Below are 13,337 nucleotides of genomic sequence, written 5' to 3'. Positions count from 1 at the left end.
TGTACATCTGCTGGAACCAGCTATGAAACGTTGTTTATTGGGATTCTTGTGGATGTTAGGAATCCAATAAAGCCAAGGTAAAACCCTGTCATCATTCGTCAACTTGATGCCAAATTCATTAAATAATTATAAATGATTCCGAAATATTTCCTCTTCAGATAGAGTTGAGAGACAGAAGGTGGTATTACTCGCGCCTGAATTAATTTCAGTTCATACATCAAACACTGAATATGGTATTGCTTGCAGACAAAAATGATGTTATTTGGATACATGGTCTCCAGATCTACCATAGAACTTCTTAAATGATGATAACTATAAGTGTTGTGCAGATAAATTGAAAACATTATCCAACACTGTTATTTGAATAAGCAATGTCAACAAATATGTAAACAAGCTACTGGTAAAATAAGGTTTAACCTTATAAGATGATATAACTATACTATATGGCATTGTACCCCGAGAAGGGCACGAGACGTTGGTTAAAGCTAACTTGAAAGATGCCCATATGACAACATTTAGGGTCAGTACATACTTAACAATCTTAACAATCTTTTCAAATCCTATGCAACCATTTTTTCAAGTACCCTTCGACATGTCAAAAGTCTTCAAGTCTTGTTCACATATTGACCCAGCCGCTTAGACTGGTGTATTCTCTCACACATACAGGGGCGGCGAATGCTGCAAGTATATAAACCGCGAGTGCTTAAGCTAGACATAACGGTGCTGGCGGCAATCGCGTTCATGCCAGCAGCATTTCCAGTTCGGGACCCCCCTCCGTATGTGCGAGAGACTATAATAATAATAGAAAAAAGGCACGAGGAACTGTCTACAGTCTACCCGCCTCTCAATACTTGTGAAAACAGCCTTAGCGAGGCCCCCTCTTTTCATAGAACCGAGCCACTTTTAATGCTTTGCCATCAGCAGTTAATCGTGCACAACAAAAACCTCCGAGGTTGGACGTCGCAAGATGGTGAAATATGATAACATTTTGCAGCATCTCGGCGAGTTTGGACGTTGCCAAAAACGAGTTTGTTTCTATCTTTGCTTCATATCAATATTTCTGGCTTTGCACGCATTTTCTACTGTCTTCTTAGCAGCTGAGACCGAGCACTGGTGTTATGTCCCCGAGCTAGACAGTTACTTCGAGACCTACTGTATGGGTCAAGACTATAATGATGGCTGCCTTGAAACTATCAAAAACTTCAGCATCCCCTTCGAAGAGATCTCTGGTGCCTGTGGCGACACCCTGGTCTACAGCGCTTGTTACCGTTATAACATAACCATCAATGGAAATTATTCAAGTGAACATGTAATGGAATATACAAATACAACGGTACAATGTGACCACGGTTGGAAGTATGATCGCACTCAATATAAGTCAACCGTATTTCAAGAGGTGAGACTGAATTTCTAGTAACCGTAGTTTTTGACAGTGTTTGTCAGAACTTTGATTAGAGTATTGAGAAGTCTCTAATTGGAAATTTTGAAGTCATTTTGGAATGCCATGACTGGGGTTGTCTCTTTTCGGAGCAAGCTGCGAGCCAAGCTACTTTGTTCCTGAACGAGACAGAAGCTACGTTCTCAAACATTTAGGAGAGGGTTTTTGTAGGTGAAGGCCGTGACCGGACGACCCCAAATTGTTATTCTCCCAGTGTGCAGTTCCAATAACAGGTTAAAGTTTGATATATCTCATTGTTCAGTTTACTAACAGCCTTAAATTATGGTAGACAAACTTGCAAGTGAAGTGGTGTCTACACTAAAGCAGACTGTTTTTATTTTGTCTTCGCTATTGTTGGCAGAGAATGTGATAATATATTGTCTTGTCGATGTTGAACACATGGAACAATTAATGATCCATGAACTGCTGTGATCAAGTACGCTTAGAATGCTTGTATTTACAAAAATGCGTATTCGCAAACTCACTTCTAAGTTTGCGTGGACGCAGCCGTCTTTTCTCTCTTACAACTTCACCGAAAAATTGCTTCGTTAAAGAACATCACCTTCGTTTACATCTTCTGCTCCTGCATTAATTAAGTTTTTCCAACTCCATTAAGTTTTGTATGTAGAAGCTGTACCAATGTGAACGGTCAAGTAACAATCTTCATCGCCGTAAACTTGTAGTAAGAAATCAAACGAAAGATGTGTAACAGATGGAGGTGACCTAGTTTAGTACGACAAATTACCAGCTGTTTATTTTGCTATCATATTCAAGTACCTGCACACAGCACACTCTACTGTCCACAGTCTGCCATCGATAAGCGCAGAATGAGCCAAAAGCTAAAAGCTAACATCAACTTAGAAGCCTTCAACTATTACATTTAGTTCGATCGTTAACATAAGAGTGATCAGACAGTTACTTTATGTGCCACTGAGTCCCTTCTTTCACTCCACTTTACATATGAGCATCAACACTTCAAATCATAAGCAACTATGCTTTTCAGCACTCTGGTGTATTATAATGCCCTAGGGTGATTATATACTCGTCAGGGTCAGGTCTGATCGGCTAAACCATGGCGAAGCGATCTGAAGCTCAGTGAGGGAGGGTGGGAGAATTCAGCGCCCTAGTCACTACAGCTCTACCCTTTGTGTCCGCTCTGGTTGTGTTCTCCTTTGTTATGTTGTAATGAGGGAGAAAGTCTAAAGGACACGTCTCCTATTTATACATACTTAATTTTATATGGCGTATTGATTTTGCTATGTGATGTAGCTTTAAATATAGCTGTACAAGTACTTTTTGATGAAGGTAACATAATTAGGTGAGATGACAAAATTATTTCCATATTGTAGTTTACGTTATTTTGACAGAGCCTTACGCAAAAAAGATTATGAAGCTAAAACAAGCAATTTTATTTTCAATTTAGTCATTGTGACTGTAGTGTGCGTACATCATTTGCAATATTTTCGAAGACTGCAAGTACAGTCCAAGTCTCCTGTATGCCGTAATGGTATTATTGAATTAAAGCCACCTGAAAAAAGGAAATATTCAAATTACCGAATCAGGAAGTTCAGCATGAATTGGCTGATAATTGGCATTTGATAAGTAAGTAAAACAAAGTGTACAAAGGCAATACCACCCACTTGCTCTCTGCCAAACTAGCGATGAAAGTTGTGTCTTGTTCTGGTCGCAAATCAACATCAACATTGTGAGAATTTTCTTTGGAGTACTTGCAAATAAAAAGAGAGGCGTATAGAAAAATCTCCCGGCCAAAGCCTTTTTAAGTACAATCACAAGAGAATTTCGAAACAAGAGATAAAAACAGGTGGAGTTCGAAATAAATAAATAAATAAATAAATCAATAAATAAATAAATAAATAAATAAATAAATAAAATAAAATAGATAAATAAATAAATAAAGTTGTAACAAAAGCTTGCATGTAGTCCAAACCTTATGTTACAGTGTATTTTTGGTGCAGACTGTAAAATGTTTCACTGAAATGTTTACTCTTGTCTGGCTGCAAGCAGAGTTGGGCTTGTGCACAGCTGACCTGTATTTCAGCAGGTTTCAAGATGTCAAACGAACGACACAAACTACTTTTTATACCGAACATATTCTTGAAAAAAACCTTTAAGGTAGAATGCGATAAGGGAAGACTTTGTTGAATGTCAAATATCAGTAAATTTCAGACATTTTGTTTCTATAATCCCAAATTTGATCCTCGACCTCTGATTTTTTGCCTTTGAGTTATAAATGGTATACAGTACCCCAGAAAAGTTTGATGAGATAAGTGATACATTGTTTTCCGATAGCCAGAATTTCTACTGTTTCAGGACCATGAGATAATGCATGACTTAAAATTACTGTTGCTTAAATTTTTTTGAATTTCATGATACAAGTGAGTGAGCACTACGCTGGCAGAAGATAGCATCCCTTCACAAAATACAAAATTGTAACAGGCTTGTTTCCGTCATTTTGTAGTTGATACTATCTCTTTGCAAAGAACTCTAGAATTAGATGATCCTGATGTTAAATCAAAGAAAACACTTAAAATCTTCATGATTACAAGAACTTCCTCTTTCATTTTGTATTTTAAATCATCTCATTCTGTTGCCTTTGTCGTTACAATGCAGTTCGACTTGGTGTGTGATCGTTACTATCTGGGGGCGCTGTCAACGTCCATGTACATGGTAGGTCTGCTGGTTGGGTCATATTTGTTCGGCATTCTCTCTGACAAGTGAGTATGAGTTTTCTCCAATCTTAATCAAGTTTTCTGCTCACGCAAACGGTTGTAAGGCGATTAGATCATCACATTCAATGTGCATTTTGTTAGCATGACAATTGTTTTGTAACTATGATTACAGAAAATAGTAGCATTTCCTTTCTACGGTACAACTACGCAGAGCGCCGATTTCCCCCTCCCCCACCCATCCCGAAATTTTAGGCGGTTAACGCTTTGCAGGAAATACTCTCCTTCATGGTGAAATTTTGCTGCTTAAGTGACAACAGAATATATAGATGAACCACTGAAATACCCTACTTGTAACATTTATAGCATGAAACCAACATCTTTATCGAATATGAAATTACTGGATCATGAGATTGCTTATATCATGACTCGGATATCATGACCCTTGATACCGATAATGTGCATTTTCCTTTCCACCTTCAGGATTGGTCGGTTACCAGCGTTCGTTACCGCATTCATCTCTCTATCCATCATTGGCAGTGCTTGTGCATTTTCACCGAATATTGTTGTTTTCTGTATTTTCCGATTTGCTAATGGAGCTGTTGCATCGGGAATACTCATCGCTGGACTTGTTCTCGGTGAAGCAGCAAATGAAAATATACACTGGTTCATGGCAGCCATTGATAATACATTTTAATACTGAGTTTTAATACTTTGCTAGTTTTCTGATTTCTGATTTTCTGATTTTATAATTTTGACTCGTAAGGAAGATTAAAAGAACCAAACGCAAAGTTTAAGAAGTTTGATCGTTATCCGGTTTGAAAGACCGGCATTATTATGACAAACCTGATTGTTGCGAAATGTGAAATTATTTGCTTTTATTATCATGCAACAGACGATGCATTATTATCTCTGTTACTTTGCCGAATGGTGCCAGAATACAACCTTTTATCACATTAGCTATTTAATTACGAGTTACACCTTCCGGATTGACTGAGAGTATGTCATGATTGTATTCCTCTTCCTATCTGCCTATTCAACACCACGGACATAATATAATAATATTGGGTTCTTATATAGGGCACATATCCACAAGTACATGTGATCAAGGCGCTTTGCAATTATTATTACCCCTGGTCACTGGACCTAATATGATACCACTCAACTCCCTGGGGAGCAAACAACAGCTCACATGTGCAGCCGATAAGCGCAGCACATAACAAGGCACACATAACAACCTCCGTCCTACCCATCACTCCTGGGTAGGGAGAAACAATGAGGAATAAAGTGCCTTGCTCAAGGACACAACACCATAGCCATGCCGGGGCTCGAACTCGCTTTCCTTTGATCGTGAGTCCACTGCTCTATTCACTGGCCCATGATGCCTCGACAATATTCGTAGAAACCTAACGGATGTCCATTAGTCAGACACATAAATGTCAACTTATTTCGTGATGCTTAATATAAATAGCTACCTAGTACCTGTCGACAATCAATAGATATAAGGTAACCATTAAATTCAACGACATTCATTTGCAGTTATTGAACACGTCGGTCAGTCGAAGAGAATCTTTGCTGGAATGATGTTACAGTATTCCTTCGCCATTGGTTACATGCTGTTGGCGGGAATCGCCTATTTTGTTCGCTATTGGTGGCTTCTGCAGTTAATAATTAGTCTTCCATGTGTACTGTTCTTGAGTTATTATTGGTAAGCACGAATTTCTTTTTTACGTTAATGTACTTTAAGCAAAGGGAAAGAAGACAATGGCCGCCTCAATAAATCCTAACAAAGAGTAAAGAAGTTACAGTTCCTCAATTTGAAGGCAAATAGAAAATTCGAATATCTTAATGGTAAATATACTTTAAACTATTCAGCTCTTACATAAAATTCGCAAAAAACTTTAGTCTCCTTTTTTAATCATACGTATATGTTAAGACATGAGTCTGGACTTTTTACATATCAGAGTACGTAAGGATCAAGTTTTTGAAAGTTCTAATCGAATAACTTAAATGTCGGCAACAATACATTTTTAAGTACATTTACACGGAATTTTGCAAAAAGTTTAGATTTTGACGAAGACACGTGACTGACAGCATAGTATATTTTCCCGCCAAAATCATTTAATGGTATATAATGCGATTATTCAACTTAAAGACAAATTTATTCAAACTAAATTATTAGATTCAAGTAGCATGAAAGTTCATATAAAAGCCTTTTGACTAATTCAAACTTAATACGTTTTGATAATTATTTTCTTCAAAAACAGTTCCAGGACATTTTTAAATATTTATGAGATATGACAAATTGTTTATTCAGGCTAAGGTGCCTGTTGTGTTGAGTGATAATTGCTCTTTCAGAATATGCAGAAAAACAGACAAAAAGTTTGAGTCTCCAAGTTGAAATTTAATCATTTCTTAAATGTATGAATTTTTGCGGGAAAAGGGCACTTTTCAGTCAGGTGACAATGTCTGTCAACATTTATCATATTCTATCCGTTGAAATATAACAAAACAAAAAGGACCAATTTTTAGTCAACTCTGACCGTATCCCTTGAATTAATACAGTAACCCCCGCCTCAATGTACTTGCGCACTTTTGCCGACACGATTTCGACTTCTCCAATAGCTGTATATTCTGGTGCTTTCTTTTTGTTTTTCATCTAAGGATTATTCCAGAATCCCCACGGTGGTTGATATCGACTGGGAGAGTGAAAAAAGCTGAAAAAGTAATCAGACTAATTGAGAAAGAAAACTCTGTCCATTTACCAAACGAAATTTCTGAAATAATGAAAGAAAAGGGAAAATTAAAGGAGGTAGGTCGCTTGTAGTAAGAAATTAATACAGTTTCTAATCTACCCACATATTGTTTGAATTGGGCATTTGAAGTTCACGTATTGCATTTGTGAACTTGACGTTGTATGCGTTTGCTTTGCGGGGTGCTTTTTCACGGTTTGGAGGAATCATGGTACATATCTGTCTCGTTAACAACGCTCGGTTACGGGCTCTGAGGTCCCGTTTTGCCCACGTTCCATATATTTCAAATAGGTTTTCTAACATTTGTTGCGCAAACTACGAGGTAAACAACTTTTGAATACAAGAAACAGACATGCTGTTATAGAAAACAGCAGAAAGAGTTTGAAACAACATGAATTGTTTCCCTCACTGTAAATATTTATGTGTATACGAGTAATAGATCTGGTTTTTAACGAGTTATAAAAGTTGCTTTGTATATAATGGAAGAAAATGAATGCTCGCCATCAACATTAAACATGATATCAGAAAACGCTCCACAGTCATTACAATTTTTAAAAGTAGCTATGTCATGATAACACTGCATATGTTCAAACGATGGGGTATCACGAAAGAAGGCAAAATATTGGTTTAGTCTTGTCACGCCCAGGTTTTTCAGAATAAATGATACATAAAGATCAAAATTATTGTAGAATACCGTCTCCAGGGAAATCAGATCAATTGTGCCAGAAATGTTTGGCAGATAATCTTTGATTAGATTAGTTAATGCCGAGTTATGTATTTCACTCTATCACTTTCTAACCAGTGACATAAGCTGTCCTATTGCCTCTCTTTCAGAATCTAGAAAACAAAGGAACGGAAGTCACTGTTCTCGACATCTTCAGAAGTCCAACTATGACAAAGACGTCAATTAATCTATTTTTCGCAATGTGAGCAACTTAATAACTTAATAATTGTACGACATGTGAACGGTAGGTATGACAAGATCCAAGCACAGAAAGAGACATTTATGTAAGCAACGGCAAAGATCTATTCGATATTCTTTACGAATTAACTTTTTAAAAACTCTTGGTAAATGTTAATTAACTCCAGCATTTAATTCATCACTTTACAACTATCATTCATTCCTCACATCCATTTCGGGTTTCTTTCTTTTAATTTGCAGGTTTACCATTACTCTGGTGTACTATGACCTGTCTTTAAACACGTCTAACCTAGGTGGCAATGATTACGTCAATGCTTTTATTTCTGCAGCAGTTGAAATACCAGCGTACACGATCAGTTTGTACTTGCCAAATACAGTGCTCGGTCGATGATGGTCCGTGTCTGGCACCATGGTTATTGGGGGCGCTGCCTGTATCGCAGTAATCTTCACACCATCGTGTAACTTGAATTTATTTACTCAGTTGACGCATAACCAGTATAACATGTATCACCAGTAGCCTGATCACTTCACATACATAATTGTTAAAGAATCACCAGTCCAGTTGTAGTTCCTTTGTGTATTTTGGGGTAGTGTACATCACAACTGGCGCGAGACCGATCACTCCATTACCACATTTAGTACGTTTGTGATAATAGTAACCGGCATGACATTTCAACTCATGGCCACGGGCTAATTCGTAGCGTTTTTCAAAAATATAACTTTAATTCAATCGCATACCTGTGAATGCTGTATATTTTAGATTTAATTTTACTTTCTGTTTGAAACTTGCTACAAGCCTCCTTGTTTCAAATTTGGAATTACCCAAATATAAATGCGCGGACTGATTAATCATAGATGCCATGTTACTACTGTGTTTCTGAATTTAGCTCTTATTGTCTGAAATTCGCTTCTCGACAGCGACAATGTATGGTGACAATATAGGACTCGTAAAAATAATTATTTCAACACATATATATTTTTTTGTTCTAACTACTAGGTGGTATGCAGTCGATAGGTATATCTATTGCAATGTTGGGAAAGTGTGCAATTACAGTTGCGTTTTCGATCATAGGTGTTTTTGCTGCTGAGCTTTATCCAACAGCAGTAAGGTAAGATCAAAAAAATTAAACGGTAATTTGAATCCCATTTTTGTATAAAAGTGTATGCATGGACGAGTGACTGAGCTGATGGGTGGTTAGATTACTGGTTTGGTGGAAGGTGTGAATGGATGAGAAGGCCACTGATTGGGTCACTGAGTCATTGTGAGTGACTTGAAAGGAAAGTAAATATTACACGTTTCTCATCGAAAAAATATATTTTCAGAAACGTTGGTACAGGGCTGTGTTGGATGTGTGGTCGTATTGGTGGAATATTAGCTCCTCAGATGCTACTGATGAGAACGATATGGGCGCCTTTGCCACTGATTGTGTTTGGAACAACACCAATATTATCCGGATTGTTGGTTTTACTATTACCTGAAACCAGAGGATTAAAGAATTTGCCTGACACCATAAAAGAAGCAGAAAAGACAGGAAGGTAAAGTACCATTTAATCTTATGGCGTGAATTAAAAGTATTGCGTTATTGATGCATGATGCAGTAAATGATATCAAACAGTGAGAAAGTACCGGTGGTACGGGGGTAGTAACAATATGAATACCGGTCAAATATAGATATATTTTCCCCTATTGTGATAAACAACTGCCAAAGCATCAATAACAAAAAGAGAGCTCTGGCACTTCAAATTGAGTAGGATTTGGGAAATGAAATATCGATTTCTTTTATGATGTTAATATAACATATCCATTATGATGGAATAAGTCAATGTTTAAGGGATATGTATTTCAAAATCGAGATTGATTGTGTGGATGACTGATTAACTGGATTGACCTATTCTTAGCTGGAACTTTGTATTTCATATATTGACGGTGGTTTTACAAATTACACGGGTGAATTTATCGTGCAGTTTTTCTCAACAGTATTCTATAAATACGTTATGTTGTATTCTATAGATATGCTGTGATTCGCAAAAAGTACGTTCTCAAATACATACGGCTGAGATAAACACTTACAATAAATTTTGTTTCCTTTCGATCGTTGAAAGACATCAAAACCCACGATCAATAATTAATAAAATTAAAAGGCATGATTTTTCGAATTATCTGATTTTATTTGGTAACCTGTGACACACATATAGAACTGAGTTTCTTACTTTAAACATGATATATTTAAATATGATCTTATAAAAGTCAATATTATTATGACAATATGACTGTAACAAGCAAGTCTGTATTGAGTATCAACAATCAAATATAAAAGACAGCTCATCTTAAAAACTAACAAATCTAACTTAAGGTTCCAAGACAAGAAATTTGACCTTTTAATCTAACAATTCTCTAAAGGTTAATAAGCTCAGAACTCCTGTAAAATATACATTTCCTGAAAGCCTAGATATACGGGAACATTTTGGTAACCACAGTGTCTCCATTGTTTACATAACTATCACGTGACACTGTAATTTGCATAACCTTTCAAAAAACGGTTTTCCCTATGTTTTGTCTCAATGCTTCAAAATATCTGACTCAAACTTGCTGAAATGCAAGCTGTCACAACGTTCTTCCAAAGTGTGTCTCAGATTTTTTATATCTTGCTTAGTTTTTTTGGAGCACAATTTTAAAGAAATCAACTATGCTTAAATTCACTGCTCTGGAAGTTTTTCTGGCATAAAAACTGTTGTAGAAGGTTTAAAAAAATTCTGAGACACACTTTTGAAGACCCTTCAGAAAGCTTGCACTCACACAAATTTCAGCCACATATCTCAAAGCATTGAAACAAAACATAGGGAAAACAGATTTTTGAAAGGTTATGCAAATTACCTGTCACGTGATAGTTATGTAAACAATGGTGACACTATGGTAACCAAACTGTTCCCCTATATGTAGGCTTTCCGAAAATATACAATTTACGGGGGTTCTGAGCTAATTAAACACTAGAGAATTGTTGGTTTAAAATGGTCAATTTCTTGTCTTGGAACCTTAAGGTAGAACGCACTCGGGAACAGATATTCAGACTCTCAAAATTTCACAATTCTTTTCTGATATACCACTCGTAGGAGGGGTTCGTTATAAAGCTCCTGGTGTAAGAAAACTTTTCACCAGTAAGTTTTTCGAAATTCAAAATTTTAATTTTCTTCATAGAGTCAACACAGGGATGGCGGCCATTTTTGAATTTCAAATATCGGTTAATCTTGAGTTGTTTTCTCTAGTACCAAAATTTGCACGGTGACTCCGATTTTTCTTCTTGATTTTGAAAGTGAATGGTTGAAAGATATCTTAAGGAAAGCTTCATCAAAAGTTCAAGTCTTTCACTTTCGAGGCCCATACTAACTTGATCACAGTATACATTATCTTTGTTTTTACACGGTACGTATACATTGTATATTCAATACTTCTTTATAGAGATGAAGAACAGCCATTGACTTCTGGCCATTACCAGTCTATCAAGTTTGAATTTAATAGATAAATGAGTAAACACAGAAACAAAAACAATTATAATAATGATAATAAATGCGATATGAAACATTAACTAGAGTAACATAAACGTTTGCAGTCATATTTAAAGTGAGGAAGACGTGTCGTTTAAACGTTGGGGAACGAAAATGCCTTCTACAGGTTTGACACCTTTTAAATGAAGCTGTTTAACTCAAACTGTTAACACTTTTTTCTAGGAAAATAGCCGAAACAGAAGAGGTAGAAGATAAGAAAACTGACCAAGTAGAGCTTCAGGCTAATTGATCAAGAACTGAACAAGAAGATTGCCTCACAGAGCAACTATGTTTTGTTCTCTCAGCGACTTAAACACATGCCACATAATGACAGCAATAACAATTGTGAATGAACTTTAATTATTTAGACCTACATTTTCGTTTACAGCATGCTAACATGTCAGGTGTTTGAAAGCTAAAGCCTGACTCCGGTCCTGTAAATGGTTAACAAATACCAGAAACATTATTAGTTTCGCAGCAAATACAATCCCAAAAGACATTTTCACCATTCTTCGTTATGCTGTAGATATGATCACTCACAAACGCGAGAGTTACACACTGTGATTATTCAATTTCATTATGATCTGTTCTAACAGATATTGTGTCAGCAAGACCGCCGAGTCGCCTAGTTGTATAGAAATTCACAGAGGACTGTTAGACATTCAAAGTGTTCAGTTTTACGCTCATATTCATTCTCGTTGTAATTCAAATGGATTGAAAAAATATTTGTTGTTCGTGGGAGGAGATAGCAATTAATAAAGGTTGCAAAAGGTTTTGCAGACATTCAAATACAGTTGTCTTAACACAACTAGATGCACTTATTTTCGCCAATATGAAGCAAGAGTAGTAACTTTTTAGATGACAAAGGGACTTACATGATGTTACGGTGAATGGCTTCCAAACTGTCAATAGTTAAGTCCAGTAAACCCTTAATATGGTAAATTTCTAACCCTCTCCGTTTTCGAGACAGCGACTTTGTTTGACGTGACCTGAAAATTTGACAGTTAAATAAATATTCAGTAAACTATCGATCGGATTAATTCGAACTCACAAGATACGGCATCACCTAACACTATGCCGCCAATAATTCAGAACATCATGCGTGTAATCAAACTCAAAGATGTTCAAAGGAGAGCAAGATCGACGATGTACCAAAGCGGTAGTCCCCAATGCCCGTTTTTTCCTTTGACTATTTATTTGATGTAAATCTTTTGTTCTCAATTTCAAAGAAACGGAGTATGTTGAAAATTCAAGAACGAAAATTTTACCATTAATCAAGCTTTACTGTCACTGTCAGTACTGCACATTTTTTGTGTTAAGTGTTAACATCTTGGATAGCAATCCTCTGTCAGGAACTAACATTTATAGTTCCTTGTCACAATAATCTACTAAGTCCAGTCAATCAATTTGTTTTGAGATGACGTTGATACAAAACTGTCCCTTGAGAGTGAAAATTCGAGCTCAATGAAGGGGAATTTTATAAGCTTTTAGTTTTACAAAACCGATACTTTTTTGTCTTTGATAAACTTCGTCAGTTTTTATTCCCACCAATCGTTACAATGAAATTACTCTTCTCAAATCTGAGCTGATCCGGTTCGAAACTTTTTCAAACCGTTTAAATAGTCTGCAGCTGATATTTCGTGTCCCTGAAATTTAGAAATTGTCTTTTAATCTCTTTTAGTAACATAGATTTATCCTTGGTGTGATACATATATTGTGGTAATTCTGAAGCTTGAAAAGTAACATTTTTGATACACAATTTCCACTAACACATGACTTGTTTAAAAATTTGTTGTCAGGTCGTCTTTTTTCCAAAAACAGTCTTACATTTTATAACATGTGTTAATCCAATTTATGAATTTGTGTCCGGAATTATCATTAAACCATTTTTGGCTTTCTGGAGATCACACATCCTGCAGACATTGTGGTGCAAAATGTCTTTCTACACAGTGCAGTGTTCTCACTAAAAGCCAGTATTAAATAGTATCCGCAGA

The 13,337-nt window shown here is 36.3% G+C and overlaps 1 protein-coding gene across 1 annotated transcript; it reads left to right on the top strand.

The window, feature by feature from the left end:
- The first annotated feature begins 878 nt into the window (after positions 1 to 878).
- On the top strand, positions 879 to 13,337 carry LOC139142953 (organic cation transporter protein-like). Its single transcript, XM_070713148.1, has 10 exons — positions 879 to 1,396; positions 4,070 to 4,173; positions 4,609 to 4,763; positions 5,665 to 5,833; positions 6,790 to 6,937; positions 7,713 to 7,807; positions 8,041 to 8,189; positions 8,798 to 8,909; positions 9,124 to 9,336; positions 11,527 to 13,337. Exons 1-10 carry the CDS (start codon positions 968 to 970, stop codon positions 11,591 to 11,593), a joined length of 1,641 nt encoding a protein of 546 aa, XP_070569249.1. The 5' UTR covers positions 879 to 967; the 3' UTR covers positions 11,594 to 13,337.

The sequence above is a fragment of the Ptychodera flava genome, chromosome 10, assembly GCF_041260155.1.
Source record: "Ptychodera flava strain L36383 chromosome 10, AS_Pfla_20210202, whole genome shotgun sequence".
Lineage (NCBI taxonomy): Eukaryota > Metazoa > Hemichordata > Enteropneusta > Ptychoderidae > Ptychodera > Ptychodera flava.
The sequence above is the reverse complement of the archived record's forward strand: the minus strand, read 5'-3'. Positions and strand labels throughout refer to the sequence as shown.

What these genes read in the sequence shown, in the direction of transcription:
- LOC139142953 (XM_070713148.1), top strand. Translation starts at nt 968, where the DNA reads ATGGTGAAATATGATAACATTTTGCAGCATCTCGGCGAGTTTGGACGT. An exon ending in AAAAGGGAAAATTAAAGGAG is followed by an intron (nt 6,938 to 7,712) that starts GTAGGTCGCTTG and finishes CCTCTCTTTCAG; the next exon opens with AATCTAGAAAACAAAGGAAC. An exon ending in AAATACAGTGCTCGGTCGAT is followed by an intron (nt 8,190 to 8,797) that starts GATGGTCCGTGT and finishes TCTAACTACTAG; the next exon opens with GTGGTATGCAGTCGATAGGT.